At 37.8% G+C, this 20,739-nt stretch overlaps 2 protein-coding genes across 2 annotated transcripts in view; both read right to left on the minus strand.

Annotated features, from left to right (window-relative positions):
- Nucleotides 1–1,247, minus strand: part of LOC114644615 (hemicentin-2-like) — a 405,336-nt gene extending 404,089 nt beyond the window's left edge. Inside the window, exons 1-2 of the mRNA XM_051920620.1 lie at nt 1,178–1,247; nt 593–922 (exon numbers count right to left, since the gene is read on the minus strand). Coding sequence (XP_051776580.1) covers nt 593–922; nt 1,178–1,238 — 391 coding nt within the window. The 5' untranslated portion in view covers nt 1,239–1,247. The remainder of the gene's footprint in view (nt 1–592; nt 923–1,177) is intronic.
- A 15,660-nt stretch (nt 1,248–16,907) lies between these two features.
- The window catches only part of LOC114667831 (hemicentin-1-like), a 314,465-nt gene continuing 310,633 nt past the window's right edge, over nt 16,908–20,739 (minus strand). Inside the window, exon 14 of the mRNA XM_051920622.1 lies at nt 16,908–16,926. The gene's annotated coding sequence lies outside the window, so the exon portion shown is untranslated. The remainder of the gene's footprint in view (nt 16,927–20,739) is intronic.

Below are 20,739 nucleotides of genomic sequence, written 5' to 3' on the forward strand. Positions count from 1 at the left end.
AATGGTTGATCCAGCCCTGCTCAGGTTGCCTGACTCTATCGGACAGAAATCTATGGTCACAGGATCACCTCATTGACCACCACCTGTAGAAAGACAACTGATCAGAGATTAATATTATGACCTCCAGACCGCTAGAGGAAACACACAGTCCCTGGTTTGGATGAGAGGACTTTTTCTGCTTTTTTGAGGAATGGGCAACTAACAGGTTATCTGAGAAAGCTAGTCCATCATGGGCTACTGAAGACTCAGAGGTGCAGGGACAGAAAGCCATATATTTACAAGTAAAAAGGTTAGGCTTGTACTGGCTGTCCAGAGTACTGAGATTTGTGCTGAGCCCAAAAAATAAAGCAGTATTAACCAAACATTCACCAAAACCTTAACTATTCACTGGCTCGTTTAACACTTAAGACATTTAAAGATTTTTAGACAGCGCTATAATAGTGAAATTGCTAACAGAATTGAAACCTAGCAACTTACATGAAATGTTCGCTCTGATGCACCCCTTATTACAATTAAGGAAAAAATAACATTCTGTCAGAGTGTGTAGCCGCATTGTGTTAATTGCTATCATTTGTATCGTACAGTTACTCACCATACACTTTTAACTCAACTCTTCCACCCAGATTGAACGTAGACGGAGCTGTTGTAATCGTCACTATGTATTCTCCTGAGTCAGTAGCAAACAGCTTATTAAACTTAAGAGTGCCAGTGGCGCGGGACACCTCGACTCTTCCTTTATAGTCCTTTGTATAAATAATATTTGAGTCCGCCCAGGCCACAACAATATTCGGACCAAATGTCCAGCTTCCAACATCAGCCGTTTGATCGACTGGATCAATTGACAAATGAAATGTGATTTCTCCACCTACTGTCCCATTAAGTGTGTTCTGAGGAGTTATGAGAGTAGCGGCAGAGGAATAGTCTGTAATGAAAAAAAGAATGTTATTAACCATCCATCCATCCATTGTCCAACCCGCTGAATCCGAACAAAGGGTCACGGGGGTCTGCTGGAGCCAATCCCAGCCAACACAGGGCACAAGGCAGGAACCAATCCTGGGCAGGGTGCCAACCCACCGCAGTGTTATTAACTAATTACAAAAATATTACCATAAATAAATAATTTGCATGATCAATCCGTTAAAAAGTCCTAGTCACAACTTGAAAATGCGCTACCTACACGAGAACAGAGACAGAGAGACAGCAGCCAAAACGACTCCAGCGCGCACCTCCATTTTCATCTCAATAAGTAAGCAACGAGCCTTTGATATCCGGATTCACAAACTGTTAAGTGAGCGAGTGCGTTATATTATAAGGACAGTAGAGGGCGCAGCATCTCCAAAAATGGCCTTTTATTTGTATGGACACGTTATTTACTTAGTAAATTAGATTGCGGAGAAGAAACTTAGTTAAACTCGCCACGGATAAACGAAAGATATATCTTAACGCTGCACAGGAAATACATATTATTTTAATGGATCGGGCATTCTATGTAGAGCAAGAATCACACAAACCAGTGCTTTATAGTTTATCATTTAGCATTTGTGCAAAGTACTGTAAAAGTATCTGCGCACGGCTAATGTGTGGTATTTGAAAAATTAGGATAACAGACTTAATAAAAATAGTCAATAGCTTGCATAATATTTACCATTTGAATTACAGATTAACCCACTGGCACAGTGAGCTGAACTCAATAGCATGATGGCAATATTCAGATCTAAGCTAATGAAACACAATTCTACATGTCTATGAAACATATTTCCCCTTGTAATCTTAGTATGATTATCAGTGACTTACATTCATTTTTTTTATTGAACTGTCTTAATCCAGGTCAGAACTGCAGGAGAAGGGGCCTAACTGGACAGCATCATGTGCAAGGCAGGAATCAAGCTTGGGCGACCTATAGTCAAACCCTGAGTATACTCACATGAATGACCACTCTCAGTCACACCAAGTGAATTTAGGATTATTAAATAATACAACACACAAGCATGTTGACAGAGGATGTCCCGTGTATCCATAGGAAAACTCACACCGTCACAAAGACAATGTGCACACCTGAGAAACAAGGCAGACACAAATTTGGAAGCCCCTGTAAAACTAAATATTCAATATCCTATATCCAATATCCTAAACAAACCAAAAAGAAAAACAACTGATCTTACACAAGTTCTTAATGCAGCTTTTAGTATGTTTATGAAATACATTTCTATTCTATTCTATTCATTCCTCCGCATCGAGAGGAGTCAGATGAGGTGGCTTGGGCATCTGATCAGGATGCCTCCTGGATGCCTCCCTGGTGAGGTGTTCCGGGCACGTCTAACTGGGAGGAGGCCCCGGGGAAGACCCAGGACACACTGGAGGGACTATGTCTCTCGACTGGCCTGGGAACGCCTTGGGATTCTCCCAGAAGAGCTAGAAGAAGTGGCCGGGGAGAGGGAAGTCTGGGAATCTCTGCTCAAACTGCTGCCCCCGCGACCCGACCTCGGATAAGCGGGAGACAATGGATGGATGGATGGATTTCTAAAGTATGCACCCTGATAATATTTCTAATTTGACACTTCCTTTCATCACAGGATGCTAAAATGTAAATGGAAGCATTATAAGCACTGTAATAAATGTTATCTTGCCTCTCCTCTTCTTTGTAAATCCAACCATAGAGAAAAGTAGGGACTAAAAATGTAAATATTTAGCTTCAGTGATGTTACAGCTTAGGTGATTTGAGGCTCATTACAATTCATGTTAATATAGTTTGAATTATTTTTTTTTTTTTTACAATGTTACAGAAATGTTATATCCATCCATTATCAAATGTAATTTGAACACTACTGGAAACAGATGATTTAGTCAGCAACACTGAGTTCAGGTTAGCACCTTCTCCTGAATCCAACAATGCGACTGTCTTTGGGGGTGTTTATTGTTATTGCCCAGGTTCCACACCCATATTTTAAAGTGAAAGGTATATTGATCATTTTAGATTTGGGCCATGTATGTGTGAATGTGACAATGTAAGCAAGTGTACCCTCTTATGAGCTTGTGACACGTCTATGGTTGGCCCCCGGAATTTCCCGACTTTGAAGCTGTTATTTATTATTTATCCATTTATTTATTTTTACTTGTTTAAATGCAAATTGCTCCCAAGTCACTGCAGCTGTACTATTTTACCTTGATATGACAAGTGGAAAAAAGCACTTTTATCTAGAAGCTCATTTTCTTGCTACCAGACATTTGTGGAGTGATATTTTGAAAAAAGGTGAACATTGTTTATAGACAAAAATCAGTTTTATCTTTGACCTTCAGGATCTGTCATAATATATCTTAAACACTAATATGTTAAATAAGTGTGAAAGTAAGATATTCTTTTAACAATGATGCCCTGGCCAAGTGTTGAGGCTCCTGTCTCAGTAAAAGAAAAAAAATATCAGAAAGTTTAAAAAGGAAAACTACAAAACAGAATTCAATTGTCGATTAACAGCGTTCTTAACTCAGAAAGCCTTTAGACGATCTCTTCAAACCACTTTCGATTTATATGGAGGGTAGCTACCTGGCCATTTTGTGTTATTAAGTAGGCCTATATCCGTTTTCATTGTTCTGACTCCATAATGTAGGGCCACGGTGAAGAAAAAAAAATACGGACACTGAAGGAAAAAAAAACTATACGTCGAGAATAAAGTCGACATGTTGTCGACAAATATAATTTGCATGATTAAATGCATTAAAGCATGTATTAATCATGTGGGGGCACGGTGGCGTGGAGGTTGCACTGCTGCCTGGCAGCAAAGGGGTCCCGGGTGTTCCCTGCTTTGAATTTGCATGTTTTTCTGGTGGGTTTGCTTGGCGTGCTGCAGTTTCCTTTCAAAGTCATGTAGGATGGCGGTTTTTGTTATGCTATATGAACCCTGCTAGTGTATGTTTTGCTCGTATTCACCCTGCGATGTGCTGGCACCCTGTTAAGGATTTGTTCCTGCCTTGCACACGATGCTTGCTGTGATGGGCGCAACCCTGAATGGATGGAATAATTAAATATGTATAACGAAGATCTTTTTAAAGTTCTGAACACTGCGTGGACTAAGTTTTTAACTAGTTTTAATTTCACAAAGACGTTTATCGTGTGGTGATTGTTTATGTGGAGAAATAAAAAGGAAGGATAGGAACTGGGGTTTAATAAGTCAGAAAGAGACAGAACGCATGCTACAAAGAAAGCCTGCTCAGAAGAACATCCATTGAATTCTGTGTTCGTGTCTCCGACCACCAGATCACAAACCCAATATTTACACAATATTTAAGTTAAACCTGTGTGATACCCATTCATACATCCAGTTTTTTGGAGCCTCATCACACTTTCCATAAACGTACATCTTGGGGACCCCTTATTGTGAGGGAGCAGCACTACCGTGCATGTTTAATACCTACTTTAATGCATTTCATCATGAAAATGATATCAAGTATTTATCTTAGCATTCTAAATGTTCAGAGAGCAGGAATATCATGAAGTGAATGGATTCTGTGTGGTGATCGCAACCTGTGCCTCCTCTTAGTGTAGAGGAAGTCAGTTTAAGAAGCGCGTAGTGATTAACAACTGGGTCGGAGAACACTCAACACAAAGCATTTAATGTGCTGCATTAACTTATGACGGGGTTTGAGAAAATCTAGTAAATTAAATATTCAATTTAATATGAAGTTTAGTTTACGATGTTCTACTTTAATGACAAACTACGACATTACAGTCAACATGTCGACTTCATTCTCGACATATATATTTTTTTTTCACTTTGTCCGTATTTTTTTTTTCTTCACCGTGGCACTAATACGCTTCTGTATTTTTTATGATTTTATGTTAAGATTGCAATTTTCTTTCAGAAAACTTAATGAACCATAAATATTTGTTACAGAGTTGCTCCATTAAAAAACAAACTGAGAAAAGCCAAGCAAAATGACACCTTTTATTGGCTAACTAGAAAGATTACAATATGCAAGCTTTCGAGGCAACTCAGGCCCCTTCTTCAGGCAAGATGTATCTTGCCTGAAGAAGGGGCCTGAGTTGCCTCGAAAGCTTGCATATTGTAATCTTTCTAGTTAGCCAATAAAAGGTGTCATTTTGCTTGGCTTTTCTCTACATTCATAATGGCTAACACGGTACAACACCCTAGTACTAAAAACAAACTGAGAAATACCTGAAAATTAAAAAAAAACTGAGAAGTATCTTGGATGTTTAAATGATACACAGCCATTCAGTGTGGCCAATGGTGGAGTATATCTGTGAAGTTTTTTCTTTCCTTTATTCTTTTTTTCTGTTTTAATATGACACACCTATACAGCAGCCGTAATAAATGTGTCAGAAATAAACAATGGATAAGCAGCACCAAACATAACAACACACAGACCTGCAGCTTGGCTGAGAAAATACAGTCTACTAAATTTCCCACATAATAAATCTCCTTCTTTCCAAGTACCAAAACACCAAAAGAGAAAGGAAAGATGGGTGGAATTATGCAATTTTAGACCAGAACAAAGAAAGAAATAGAACAACTGGAAACTCCCAAGGAAAATCCTAGAAGTCAAACAACAAGCAATATGGATTCAAGAAAATATTCAGAAGCAAGCATTGTTTGGATAATGGCTAATAGTAAACCACAACCCAAAAAATGAATTGATCTGGCACTGGAAAAGACACCTAATATTATGGATACCAAGAATCACTGAGATAAAAAAAAATTCAGTCAGACGGACAAATGCCTAACATCCAACTGCAAAGGTGTTTAAGACACCAAGCACGTGATGTGGGGAAGTAACTGTGAGCAGAAGGTGTGGGTTTAGACCCCAAAACCTTGTTATGTAGGATACAAATTAACAAAGAAAAAGTTCTGACAGGAAAGTTCCAAACCCAACTAATAAAATAGGAAAGATAACAGTACTGAGTAGGAGTAAACAGAATTAAAAGCATAATATGGGAGTTGAGGACTTCTAAGTGTTTTTCAGAACGCAGGGTAACGCATTAAAGAGCACAAGTATGCCATTCAGTGACTACGGACAGATAAGAATGAACATATCCATTTTAAGAAAATGGATTCATAGATTTTTTTAACTAAAATAAATTTTGTTAATCCCAATCTCTCTCGTATTAATATACACAAAGGTATGAAGAAAACTGAAAGAATACTTCTGAGTAGATTTTAGGTTTATATGTTTTAAATCAAACATGAAATAAAATAGAATTAGAATAAATGAAAAAACAATGAAACACAGTTTGATGTTTTCAGAGAAATGTGAAAAAGATGAAAAAGAGGAAGCCTGTCAATATAGGCCATATTGCTACGTGTTTCTGCAATGTCTCACCTCAAACACAAATTATTCCGGCGCTGCCATAATCAAATATCTCATTCCATGTTCTGAAATGGTCCAATCACTACTTTGTCCTGAACTGCTCCACATCCTGTTCCCACCAGTCATGACTCATCTCTTCTGTGCTATCTTTCTATAGCTAACGATGACCGCACTCAAGGCATCTTTAAGCACTTGCGAACTAACTAATTCGCAGGCATTCAATAATATAAGCAGTCTGAAGTCAGCAATCATTTCTAAATAATTTTGAAGATCCACAATAGATAACGAAACACATCCAGGTAAAAAAAACAACAACTTTGATCTGCCATAGAGGGGTGGTGTCACTGCATACAGACGTTCTTAAAACCCCATGCAACACAATCGCTTCATACCTCCTATTTGCTCCCCTGTGTGCAGTTTGTAACATTTCCATGTCAGTCTCTCACAAAAAGTCTCAAGCAGGACAAACAAATTAGTATTAACTTCGACAGGCAATGATAAAAGAAACATGTCTGGATTTAGATACAGTTGGTACGTTATCACATCGTATGAATCTCAAAGTTAATAATATTTTTATGTGCAAGTGATACTGTTCAGCACAGAGCCACATAGAAAGAAAGAAAGAAAGAAAGAAAGAAAGAAAGAAAGAAAGAAAGAAAGAAAGAAAGAAAGAACTTTATTTGTCCCAGAGGGAAACCTAGCTTTTCACAGAAGTTCTTTAATTAAATAAATACATAAATAAGTATATAAGTAAGTAAGTAAATAAAATACACACACACTTTGGCCTGAGCACACTCAAGAATGACATTAAAGCAAGACAATTTAAAAGAAAGAAAAGTTCTAACTTGGCCATCACAGTCACAGTGAGGCATTATGCAGATGTATTGTTCTTATAAAGAAGCCCCAGCAGCGTTTCTTGAAACACTTCAGCTGAATAATTCATTGGCTGAATGTCCTCACTGTTAGTGTGTCAGAGAGAGGATGTGCACCATTGTTCATAATGGTACTCGGTTTTGTTTTATGTCTCTCCTTCACTACGACCTCCAGGGGAGTTCAGACTGCATCCTAACTGAGCTTGCCTTTTAATTAGTTTATGGATTTGGTAGGCCTCTCTTGAAGAGATATTACCAGCCCAGCACACCACAGCTTAAATAATCACACTGGCCATCACATAGTTTTTAGAAGAATTAGAAGTATTTTTCTTTTTCTTCTCCATTTTTCTTTATTCACTTATTAATTCATTGATTTACTTATTTTTACTAGCTTTAAGTTTTACTCAGTTGGCCATGCTCTCTTTCTCAGGGGTGGGGGTTGATTTGTTTTCAATCCGATTTTTGTAAAAATTGATCTACTTGTATGGAATTTTGTGTGATTACAATAAAATCAATAAAATAAAAAAAGAAGATGGGAATGATGTTACTTCTCATATTTCAGGCCTTTTGAAAAAGAAAAAAAGGGCTTTTAAAGGCAGTGATCAGCATGAGCTCAAGCACGTGCAGAAGGAACTCCAAGTCCAGCTCAGGGCAGTGAAGGAGCAGTACAGGAGAAACCCACTCTCACCTCAGAGTACTGCACCCTCCACCCATCCTTCTGCTGATACCAGCATAGGAGAGAGTTTCCCCCCACCCACAATTACAGCAGCCCAGGTAAGCAGAGAGCTGAGGAGACTTTGTGCCAGCAAAGCAGTGGGTCCAGATGGAGTATCGCCACGACTGTTGAAGGCATGTGCGTTGGAGCTGGGGAGTCCTCTCCAGCGCATCTTCAACCTGAGCCTAAAACAGGGGAGAGTCCAGAGGCTTTGGAAAACATCTTGCATCACACCAGTACCAAAGGTATCACATCCTGATGAGCTGAATGATCACATGTGATGAAGACCATGGAGCGGCTGCTGCTTCACAACCTGAGGCCACAAGTCCACCACGCCCTCAACCCTCTGCAGTTCGCATACCAGGAGAAGGTGGGAGCGGAGGATGCCATCATCTATATGCTACACCAATCCCTCTCCCACTTGGACAGAGACAGTGGTGCAGTAAGAATTATGTTTCTGGACTTTTCTAGTGCCTTCAACACCATCCAACCTCTGCTCCTCAGGGACAAGCTGACAGAGATGGGAGTAGATTCATACCTGGTGGTATGAATTGTGGACTATCTTACAGACAGACCTCAGTAGGTGTGTCTCAGGAACTGCAGGTCTGACATTGTGGTCAGCAACACAGGAGCGCCACAGGGGACTGTACATTCTCCAGTCCTGTTCAGCCTATATACATCGGACTTCCAATAAAACTTGGAGTCCTGCCAGATGCAAAAGTTCGCTGACGACACTGCTATCGTGGGCTGCATCAGGAATGGACAAGAAGATGAGTATATGTACCTAATTCAGGACTTTATTAAATGTTGCAACTCAAACCACCTACAACTGAACACCAGCAAAACCAAAGAGCTGGTGGTGGATTTTAGGGGGCCCAGGCCCCTCATGGACCCCGTGATCATCAGAGGTGACTATGTGCAGAGGGTGTAGACCTATAAATACCTGGGAGAGCAGCTGGGTGATAAATTGGACTGGACTGCTAATACTGATGCTCTGTGTAAGAGAGGAAGAGCCGACTATACTTCCTTAGAAGGCTGGCATCCTTCAACATCTGCAATAAGATGCTGCAGATGTTCTATCAGACGGTTGTGGCAATCGCCCTCTTCTACGCGGTGATGTGCTGGGGAGGCAGCATAATGAAGAGGGACGCCTCACGCCTGGACAAACTGGTGAGGAAGGCAGGCTCTATTGTGGGCACGGAGCTGGACAGTTTGACAGCTGTGGCAGAGAGATGGGCGCTGAGCTTGCACCTGTCAATCATGGAGAATCCACTGCATCCACTGAACAGTATCATCTCCAGACAGAGGAGCAGCTTCAGCGACAGACTGCTGTCACTGTCCTGCTCCACTGACAAACTGAGGAGATCGTTCCTCACCCACACTATGCGACTCTTCAATTCCACCCGGGAGAGTAAACGTTAACATTATACAAAGTTACTGTTTGTTATGCCTGCATTGTTATCACTCTTTAATTTAATATTGTTTTTTATCTATCTGTCTATCATTAAAGGAACACGATTTTCTAAGGGAAAAGAATGTGCTCTGCCCCTTTTATATAGTTCCTCTGTGTACCGAGACCAGTTCAACCTGTCATTATTGTGGTTCCTTCAAGTACTTATAGGAATGGACCACCTCTACATCTGCTCTTTGAATAGTGAAGAACATAGAGGCTCTTTGTTGTGGTGAAAGCCAATAACCAGCTCCGTGGTCTTGCTGATGTTGAGATGCAGATAATTCTCTTTGCACCAAGAAAGAAACTTCTCCATCTGACATCTCATCTCTTTCGTCAGTACACCCCATAAGAGCCAAATCATCTGAGAATTTCTGTGACATGACCTGGTGTTATATTTGTAGTCGAAGATGTACAGAATGAAGAGAAAAAATGACAGGACTCTTCCTTTCAGTGCTGCTGTGTTGCTCACATCTATATCAGAAACATAGTTCAAGAGTCTCGCAAACTGCAGTCTGCCTGACAGATTGTCCATATTCCAGGACACCGTAGGCACATCCACATGCTTATTTCTGAGTTTACCCCTTAACAGGGAAAGCTGAACTGTACTGAAGGCGCTGAAGAAATCAAAAAATATAATCCTCACAGTGCTGCCAGCTTTTTCCAGGTGAGAATAAGCCTTTTTGTCTTCTTTTTCCGATAGGCAAACTGCAGTTGGTCCAGGTGGTCTACCATAAGAGGACTCATATAGTCCAGGACCAGTCTGTCAAAGGTCTTCATGATATGAGACATAAGTGCCACTAGTCTGTAGTCATTAGGTGAAGAGACGCCTGCCTTCTTTGGAACAGGAACAATGCAGGTTGTTTTCCACAGCAGTGCCACTTTCTGAAGTCTTTGGGACAAACTCAACAGGTGACAGAGGACACCACAAAGTTGTTCTGGGTGATAAAAAAACAACCCACGATGTGCATCACTTGCAAGATGCTTTTGTATCTTGTAACACACTCCTCTCAGGACTGCCCAAAAAATACATAAATCGTTTGCAACTAGTGCAGAATGCAGCTGTTAGAATCCTAACTAGTAAAAGAAAATCCGAGCACATTTCTCCAGTTTTGATGTCACTACATTGGTTACCTGTGTCATTCAGAATTGACTTTAAAATACTGCTTATGGGTTACAAAGCCTTAAATAATCTCGCCCCATCTTATATATCGAAATGTCTGACATCTTACTGTATATTCCAAATCATAACCTTAGATCCTCAAATGAGTGTCTCCTTAGAATTCCAAGAGCAAAACTTAAAAGTAGTGGTGAGGCGGCTTTCTGCTATTATGCACCTAAAATCTGGAATAGCCTGCCAGTAGGAATTCGCCAGGCTAATACAGTGGAGCACTTTAAAAAACTGCTGAAAACACATTACTTTAACATGGCCTTCTGATAACTTCACCTTCATTTAATCCTGATACTCTGTATATTCAATTCATTATAATAACTATTCATGGTGGCTCTAAAATCCATACTAACCCTTAATGTCTCTTGTGTTTCTTTTTCCGGTTTTCTGTGGTGGCAATCTACGCCACCACCACCTAATCAAAGCACCGTGATGTTCCTACATTGATGGATTAAAAGCCAGAAGTCTACATGACCATCATCATCAAGTCCTTCCATGAGAACCTTAAATACAAAGTGGGCTGTTTCATTTATGTTAGGTCGAATACCCAGAGGGGGCTGGGTGGTCCCGTGGCCTGGAACCCCTGCAGATTTTAATTTTTCTCTCCAGCCGTCTGGAGTTTTTTTTTTTTTTTTTCTGTCCTCCCTGGCCATCGGAGCTTACTCTTATTCTATGTTAATTAGTGTTGTCTTATTCTAATTCTTACTTTGTTTTTTAGTTCTCTTTTCTTCATTATGTAAAGCACTTTGAGCTACATTATTTGTATGAAAATGTGCTTTATAAATAAATGTTGTTGTTGTTGTAGTCATTCAGGCAAGCAAGAATTTTAATATCTGATAGAGAGTACTTTTCTACAAAATTAAGCTCATAAAAAATTGTTTTAATTGTAAGTGGTATTAGACAGATGCACTCATGAACACAACAAAAAATATAGAAAGTAAAATTTACTAAATTGAAGAGAAATGTAATAATATTGTATCAAATGAAACACGTTACTCATGGATACAATATTCTCCTGAATCCATTTACCATGAAAGGATATTTGGTCAACATAATATTTGTACAGGTTTTTGTAAAGTATTTTTAATTTAGTAAGAGAGCTGTGTGTACACTCAATAGAACTAAAACTGTTATGGATACTTATTTTGTCCAAGGGTTAATCCATGGCCACTTCCTACAGCAAGCTGTAGACTAATGTGACTGGAACCAATGTTGAATGACCATTGACCCTTGAAATAGTTCCGGGGCTCATCCAGGATTGACTTCTTAATGCGGTGTAAAATCATCTTGAAAGTGAAGAAGGACAAATTGAGTGTAATCACTTTTACTAATCTACTAGCACGTAGGCTTATATTGCTCAACTGGAAGAATTCCATCCACCTGTTATAAGTCAGTGGGTAATGGATGTTCTATACTAAATTTTCAGAGGATCTGTTCAAAGCTTTTTTTAAAACATGACAAGATCTAATTAATCAAATCTTAGAATAAGCATTTATATTGGGGAAAAAGACATTCTCCTTTCTTTGTTGTTTTTAATAGTTTGCTTATGCTGTTGGCTCTCCTCTCTTTCTCTCGGGCAGGGGTTGAATTCTGGTTTGTTAAGTTTGACTTGATTATATGGAATGTTGTTTTCTTTAAATAAAATCAATAAAATAAAAAAAAATAAAGTCATCTTGAGCACAAGAAGAACAGATTGGGTGGCAAGAGGAACAGAAGTCAGTGTAAGTCACAGGAGGTAACTAAATGGAGTGTTCTGCTTTGGTCTTTTAGTGGGTGTATGGACAAGCCTTCCACTGGTAAATGAAGAGCAAACACCTTTGATAGGACGATCCATTTTGTTTATATTTTTTTATGTAATTATGTTTATATTTTTACTGCCCTTTCTTTCATTGACACAACACACGAAAAGGGTCATGTGACCAGGACTGTTGCATTTGTTACGTCACCAGGAAGTGGTGGTACAAATATGGTGGTGGCCATGTGACTCAGACAATAAAATCCTGAAGGTCATATATTGTAAGAGAAAAAGGTAAACTGGTTTGGAAATTTTTCTTAGTATTACTGAAAGCATTGTAATTGATATATGCATTGCCTATACTTTCAAAGAACCAATTCTGTGGTAAAGAATAGACTCAGAAAAGATAAGAAACCAAGAACCACTTACTGCTCATTTAAGCTCCAATCTTGTTGTCCTCTCTCTCTTGCTGCTCGAGGGAGAAGAACCACAGAGTGCTGTGCGAGAGGATTTTCTTTGACTAAACAAAAGTTAGTTGTATGCTTCACTCATACTCTTTCCAACTCTATTGTCACAAGTTTGTAAATGCAACAAAACTATTTCAGTTTCATTGACGAGTCATGGCTCTCTTTCCTAACTGATATGCAGGAACGATTTCAAAATCCTTTCAGTGTTAATCAGTCACATTTTTCTACTATTAAGTGAAGAAAATGGAATATTTCAAAACATGTTAGATAATTCAATATTAAAAGTTACTCTCCATTTTTAACTTAGCTGTACATTCATTTTTTTTTACCTGAAAGAAGTTCAAACCAGTAAAATTTTAGTGAAAAATAGGAGTGCTCAGTATCCAAATCTGCCCATCCATGTGATTTGTGGGGGAATATATACATTTTAACTCCTTTTCAAATAAGTAGAAGCTACAGGTTGGAGGTAAGGTGGGGGAAGAAATGACCGGGTGAATGCCATTCCTATGTCAGTATAGAAATCGTATTGTCAAAAGAATTGGTCAGGCTGTGACTTTTTTAATCCTGACATATAGGGATGCACCGATACCGAAACGGGTATCTGGTATCGGCCTCGATACCACATTTTCTAAAGTACTCGTACTCGTTAAAAGTCCCCCGATACCGGGGACCGATACCACGGTCTGAGAAATGTCTATGTTTGAGCGGCGTGTAAGGGGTTAATCACAGGCGCCGAGTGACCCCCCCCAGGCCCCGGCTGCAGCTCAGAGCGGGGAGAAGGCGAGGCGAGAGATGTCAGCCGTGTGGAACTATTTCAAAGTGAATGAAGACGACAAAACAAAGGCGGACTGCAAATTGTGCTCAGCGAAATTGTCCAGAGGAGGCTCAAAAGGTAGCGCATTTAACACAAGTAATTTAATCAAGCACCTAAAATCCCAACACGACAACGAGTACAAAGAGTTTATCCACGCTTCTAAACCAACACAACCCACGCTGCAGCAAACTCTTGCAAGACGAGAGAAAATGTCCAGAGACAATCCACGTGCTGTGAAAATAACACAGGCAATTATCGAATACATTGCATTGAGTGACCAGCCACTCTCGGAGGTAGAAAATGTGGGATTCCTGCGTCTCCTCCATGTTCTGGAGCCCAGATATGATGTCCCAAGCCGCCGCTACATGACTGACACGGAGCTGCCTAAACTACACGACTCCGTGAAAAAACATATCCACAGCCTACTGCAAGCCTCCTCTGCGTTTAGTTTCACCAAGGATATTTGGACAAGCAGTGTTAGCCCCGTGTCGCTAATTAGCCTAACCTCCCAGTGGATAGATGAGAGTTTCTTGTTTTTTTTTGTTAAATTATATGACTAAAGCTGTTACCTGTAAATTTAAATCATGCTCTTATTAAGTACTCGGTATCGGCAAGTACTCGGTATCGGCGAGTACTGAAATGCAAGTACTCGTATTCGTACTCGTTTTCCAAAAAAGTGGTATCGGTGCATCCCTACTGACATACCCACTCTTGTATGAATTACAATTAGAACAATCAGCCCAGATGTTTCTTTGGAGGCTTGGTCCTAAAAAGGCTAGACAGGGTTAATTAAATAAGATGTTCAAGTCAGTGTTTATCAGAGGGTGTTATGATGTTGTGACATACAAATTAACACTACATGGTGACATTAAGCTACCTGCACTTGTGTTTTTCTTGGCAGCATTACATTTCTAACTTATCATCCACCTTTTTACATTTTTGCAGACTGAAAAGTTGCATGGAGACTACTCCTCCATTTATTACTTTTATTAATATATTAGTTAAACAAACCTGCATTATATGATATCTACATGAAGCAGTGATGTTAAAAAAGAGAAATTATAAATACAGTTAAATATTTATTGCTTTTATTCATACATATTAAGACAAAAACAAAATCAAATCAATTCACCAGTACATATTTAGACACATGAAAAAAATGGTAAATTTAAATAAATTTGAAAAATATGGTATGGATATATTATTGAAGTATGATTAAAAAGTTATGTATTTCCCTGGGGTAGTAATTGTACCATATTGAGCAAACCATGATAATAAATACATTATGTAAGTGTCCCTCCATCCATCTATTTTCATACTTGCTGAATCCAGTTCAGTCCATATTAGGGTACGCTTAAGCACACTTGTAAAAGTGTATAACAGTCATTTTCATTTTGAGCTACTAGCTAATCTAACCTGCATGTCTTTGGTATTTGGGAGAAAAACAGACTATCCTGAAGAAAACCCACAAGGACTTTGAGTGAGAGAGAGAGAGAGAGAGGTTGGGAGCACCCACTACATGACAAACCACCTGGGACCGAGTGCTGCAGACACCAAACAAATGGTGAGTACACCAACCTCTTGAACCCTTCATACTGGAGCTGTGAGGCAGCACTGCTAATCGCTGCTGTCCAGTTTAATAAACTCTCTGTATTATGTACAATTAAAATATTGTCAAACACAACAGAATATTGCAATACTGCATTCTGCAGTTATTTCTGAAATAACTAGGCTCAGCCTCTACACATGTCTAGAAAATGGATGGATGGAATGATATAGCAAATGCTGTTCATTATAAATATTAAAAGCAGATCTATATAAAATAAGTCAAACAATAATAAAACTACTATAATCCAACTGGAATTTAATTTCTAAAGGCATTCATTGAACAAAATCAGTGGCTTTAACATTGACTTTTCTCATCAGACTAATGTTTCTCAATTACATAAGGCTAATAAAGAAAAGGTTTACATTTAGGACAAGATTTTATGTGGATCAAGTGATCTCATAAATTATATTTTTTCACTTATTAGGTCAAACATCCATCCATCCATTATCCAACCCGCTATATCCTAACTACAGGGTGAAGGGGGTCAGCTGGAGCCAAACCCAGCCAACACAGGGCGCAAGGCAGGAAACAAACCCCAGGCAGGGCGCCAGCCCACCGCTGAAGTCAAACATCCATCCATCCATCCATTTTCTAACCCGCTGAATCCGAACACAGGGTCACGGGGGTCTGCTGGAGCCAATCCCAGCCAACACAGGGCACAAGGCAGGGAACCAATCCTGGGCAGGGTGCCAACCCACCGCAGAAGTCAAACATTGTTTTATATAAAATAGTTCATTATATTTAGAGCATTATCAAAAGCAATTAATTCCTTTCTGTTAGCAACATTATTTTAAATCAGTAATTTGGCACATTTTTTTTTTTTTTTTTTTGCAGTTTAGGATTCTGAGGTTTGGCTTACATAAATAACGTTGCCCACCAGCAGGGTCTCACCACTTACTGTATTCAGTCAATTAATGATTGAGTTATATTAACATGTTTAGTGCCACATGTATTCTCAAAGTGCTCTCCTTATAGAACAAAACACAATTTCCTCATTTAAATTTTTAAAATTTTGATGATTACCTGATGTTTGTCATGATCAGACAGAAAATCAAGAATATGTTATTTTAATATGCTTTCCAGCTGTCCTGCAACCCTAAACTTGGATTAAGTATGTTTAAAAATGAATGGATTTTTAATTGTGTTTTCATTTTATTTATTTGGTAAATTCAATCAGCCTCAGTATATTATTAATAGATAGTTAACCCAATACAGGTAAGTTAACAGATAACAAATAGAAACCTTCTTGCTTCTTTAATAGTTGAGTTCTGTTCATTTTTACCTTTTCAAATATGAATTTCTTCTTTTATTATGGTAATTTCAGTTCATTCTGGGTGTTGCATCAAAAGTAATCTTTTGTTTCCTCAGACCAACTTTAACTTTTTTTAAACTTTTAGAAACTGGTAAAAACCCATAATGAAAAATTTTTTAACAATCCTTGTCTACAATGTCTCTTGCCTTTTTATTCTGAGTCTCTCTGTATCATATCTTGACTTTAAGCAAATAATCAATTGTTACCTGTGATCATGACAACAGTATCGGTGAGAGATTTTTACAGCAAATGTAGCAAACACCTTTCATTTACCAGGCCATGACATTTACCAGTCCTTCTCAGTGATTACATTTTTTCTTATTTTTTTAACGTATTTAATCAATGTTTTAATTGTCACATTTGATGAATCAGCAGATAACTGTTTCAACCGGAAAATTCAGATGTCTTAATTGAAGCACCATTGACAGTGAAGATGACTTTCTTTAGTGCCTTTCTAAATCTACAAAAGAAAAAAAACAAACATTAAACATGTAAAATAACAATTCTTGATCCATGTTTTTCAGTGCTATGTGATCTCACATGTCATTCTGTGATCTTTGTAGCTGGAGGTGTAATGTATTACAGTATTGGTGTAGAACATTGAAGGAAAATTTGCAATCCCGCTTGTATTATAAAATAAAACTTATTTTTTTGTTCTTCTCCTACTAGTCACCTGTGTGGCTAAGCAGCTTTAAACTTTGAGGCATGAACCACCCAGCACAAAACAGAGCAGTGCACTCAGTCTTCATTAAACGTGGTCCTTCTTTTTTCATGTGATCAGGGGAACTATGAGGTGAAACTGAACTGTTTCTTTTGGTGAATTCCTTTTCTGATTTCAGATTTTCAGGTTGCTAGAGCCATGTACAAATAAGGTTGAATAAACAAGAGTCTCTTCTTCATTAATCTTTCACTATTTAAGTTTGTTTGCTTCTCCCAGTCTCTTACTTTACTTTTTTTCAAAACCACCAATTAATAGTGATACTGCTTTGTATTAATCATAAAAATACATTTTTATATGTAATTTTTCTTAAAAAAGTATACAATTTTATAGAAGAACTGAGGCAAATGAAATCTTAAATTTAATAGTGGAGATGTCTTTATTTGGTATGTTACAGAGGTGGTGATCAAGAAATAGCCAGATATTGAACACCAGCACTGTTGCTATAGTGTCTTTTTACAGTATGTGTAAAACTTTGGAAATCACAAGAGTACAGTTTGACATCCTCAAAAGATTTGTGATCCTACATCACTTGATACCTGTAGAGTTAACTGCCTTTAAATAAATTTGGAACTCAGTTAAAAAGATAGTAACCACAGTATAGGAGACCAACATGTTTATGAATTAAACAAGCTAAGGAGATGGTACTACATAAACTGTATAGATTATTTATTTGTGGTGATTGTGTAATTAGGATTAATTTAGTATTATGGATGACATTAAATAAAATGTTTTGAAGTTACTCTGAAAAGGGCTCAGTGTATATAAATTTATGTATTCAGTGGATTTATTGGAGAGTGACCAATGAACTTTCTGATCCACTTCAGCCACTCTAACAAGACAAAGCGATTTCTAGGATTATGTAGGCATGCTGTAGATAAGAAAGACTGATACCGAGTAGTAAATCATACTGTGGATAGTGGAACGTTACTAGACTAGTTCCTAGTTAGATTAGACTAGACTAGTTACTAGGAATATTTGAAACTTACAGTACACAACTTATCATATGATTCAATCTACGTCATCTTTCAAGTGAGGCTAAAGAAAATGCATTGTTCTATAATGACAATGTGTTTATGAGTATACATGCATACAGTACCTATAAAATTGGTTTTATTACCTGCTTCCCGGGTCCTCCCTGCCTGGAGTTTGCATGTTCTCCCTGTGTCTGCGTGGGTTTCCTCTGGGTACTCCGGTTCCTCCCACAGTTCAAAGACATGCAGGTTAGGTGGACTGACAATTCTAAATTGTCCCTAGTGTGTGCTTGGTGTGTGGGTGTGTGTGTGTTTGTGTGCGTATGCGCCCTGCCCGGGGTTTGTTTCCTGCCTTGCATCCTGTGTTGGCTGGGATTGGCTCCAGCAGACCCCCGTGACTTTCCTTCACACTTCCAAAATTATATTCCTTCTCTTATTCTTGTCATTCTTGTACAATTTACTTGTTAAATAAATGGAAATGTTTTATTGGACCTAAACTTGGCTGATGGTTAAAAAGATATGTCTAATAGGATTATAGTTTCTGCAGAAGTACATTTTATCTTAAATATAACAGTAAGATTTGTGTTGCATGCATACAAAGGTAAGCAGTGTTTGGTCTGCTTCAGTTTATCATATAGTGTACAATATGGTCTGCCTGTGATTTTTGCACACATACAGTACAGGTTTTAGGCAACAAACGCAGTCAAATAAAATGCTGTCTTTGAATTCAGTTGTTGTAAAATGGGAAATAAAAATTACTAACAGAGCTGCTCAAATATATGTATAACATTTTTAGCTTAGGGATGCTCCAATCAGGTTTTTTAAGACCAATACCGATCAGGCTCATGTTACTTGATTGGCTGATACCAATTCTATTTTTTTTTTCCTTTATACCTTTAAAAACTTTTTACACTAAGCTCCTGCATAAAATCCATTTGTTTTACATGAAAAGTGTACTTTTAAAATTAAACTATAGACCACAGGTGTTAACTATTCATTTTTTAATAACAAAATGAAATTCTGTAGGCTTACTGTCCAGTGACCATAAAAATACTAAAATAAATAAAATTTCCATAATATACATACTAATATGTACAAAAATATTTATCCATAATACATTTTACACAAACATAAATAAAATCAAACAAATCTTTAAAAAAGCCAAAAATGTATCAAATGTTCACAAGTTGTTTATCAAGAACACACAAGCCAAACATACTTAACATGTTTATACTGTAAGTAAAAGACACATCTTGCTGTTAAGCTAATAAGCCTATTGTTTAATATTAATATTTGTAAGAGCCATTTTCATAGTTATACAGTATAAGATTCATAAATATTTTACTAGATGACAATGCATAATCTATGGGAGGTTCCTATAACCCCCATAAGTAGAATTTAATTGGTATATTCTTGCCATTTCTAACAGCTTTGAGTAAACATCATTCTTCAGTTAGTGACAGCCTTGCCATGTGTAAGGTGTACAGGCATACTGTTTTAAACCGTGCTCGTGCTTGTGCACTTGACTGTGCTAACGGGGCTACGGGCCGTTTGAGTGTGTGAAGTAACTCGTGCTTATTTAAGCACAAAGCCGTACGTTTAAAGTGTACAGAAGAAGCAGCCAAGAATCTTTAAGTAAAGAAAGAAGAAGTAAAGAACTTTTAAGTACAGAAATAACTAAAGTTTCTCAAGAAAAGCTAAGTTTAGAGAAGATACATTTTTCCTTTTTTTTTGCCTTTTATTCTACGTGTGTAACTATTTTTTCTTCTATTCTTGTGTGGATTATTTTCTTTTAACTTTCACTAAATATTTTTAAAACGAACTTTTGGACTGAGAGATTTCTTTCGATACACATTTTACCCATGCTTGATCTCGCCTTATGCTTCAGTGGCTACAATATTGTTTAATAGCAATTTCAAATTCATCTTTATCTTTTCTTTTTCCATTTAATAGTATGGTAATGTATCGTGTTACTCATTATGGATTCAATAAGAAGTCAAGCAAAATGACACCTTTTATTGGCCCCAAAAGCTTGCATACTATAATTTGTTCAGCTAGTCAAAGAAAGGTATCATTTTGCTTGACTTCTCACTTTTTCTCAATTGAAATTGTAAGCTGCTGAACTTAAAACAAGCTTGTTGCCCAAACTCAAATGATATCCTTTTAATTTCACGGACAAAATAAAAGGATATGAATTTGTTAAAGTAGCCTTACTTGCCATATGTCCAATTGCACAGTATGACTTCTCTAATTCCTTTTTCTTAGTTTATTACACCACTATCTTTATATTCCAATTGTCTCTTGGTCTCTTATAAAACAAGCCTTGACTTGCTTTGGTCACAGTAAAAAAAAAAAAATAGCTGGCTCAATTACCATAATACCTTGCATAAAGGAGCACTGCAACTAAATTACCATGAGGCCTAGAAAAGCAGGGGATGAAGATCATTTTTTTTCGTGATCAGCCAATTCACCAATCAAGTCCTTTTTAGTGAAAATCAGCTGATTTAGATCAGCAGCCGAATGATCGGAGCATCTCTATTATAGCTCGGCTAGTAAATATGTAACTTATAAATTGAAATAG

Source organism: Erpetoichthys calabaricus, chromosome 17 (genome assembly GCF_900747795.2).
Source record: "Erpetoichthys calabaricus chromosome 17, fErpCal1.3, whole genome shotgun sequence".
NCBI lineage: Eukaryota > Metazoa > Chordata > Cladistia > Polypteriformes > Polypteridae > Erpetoichthys > Erpetoichthys calabaricus.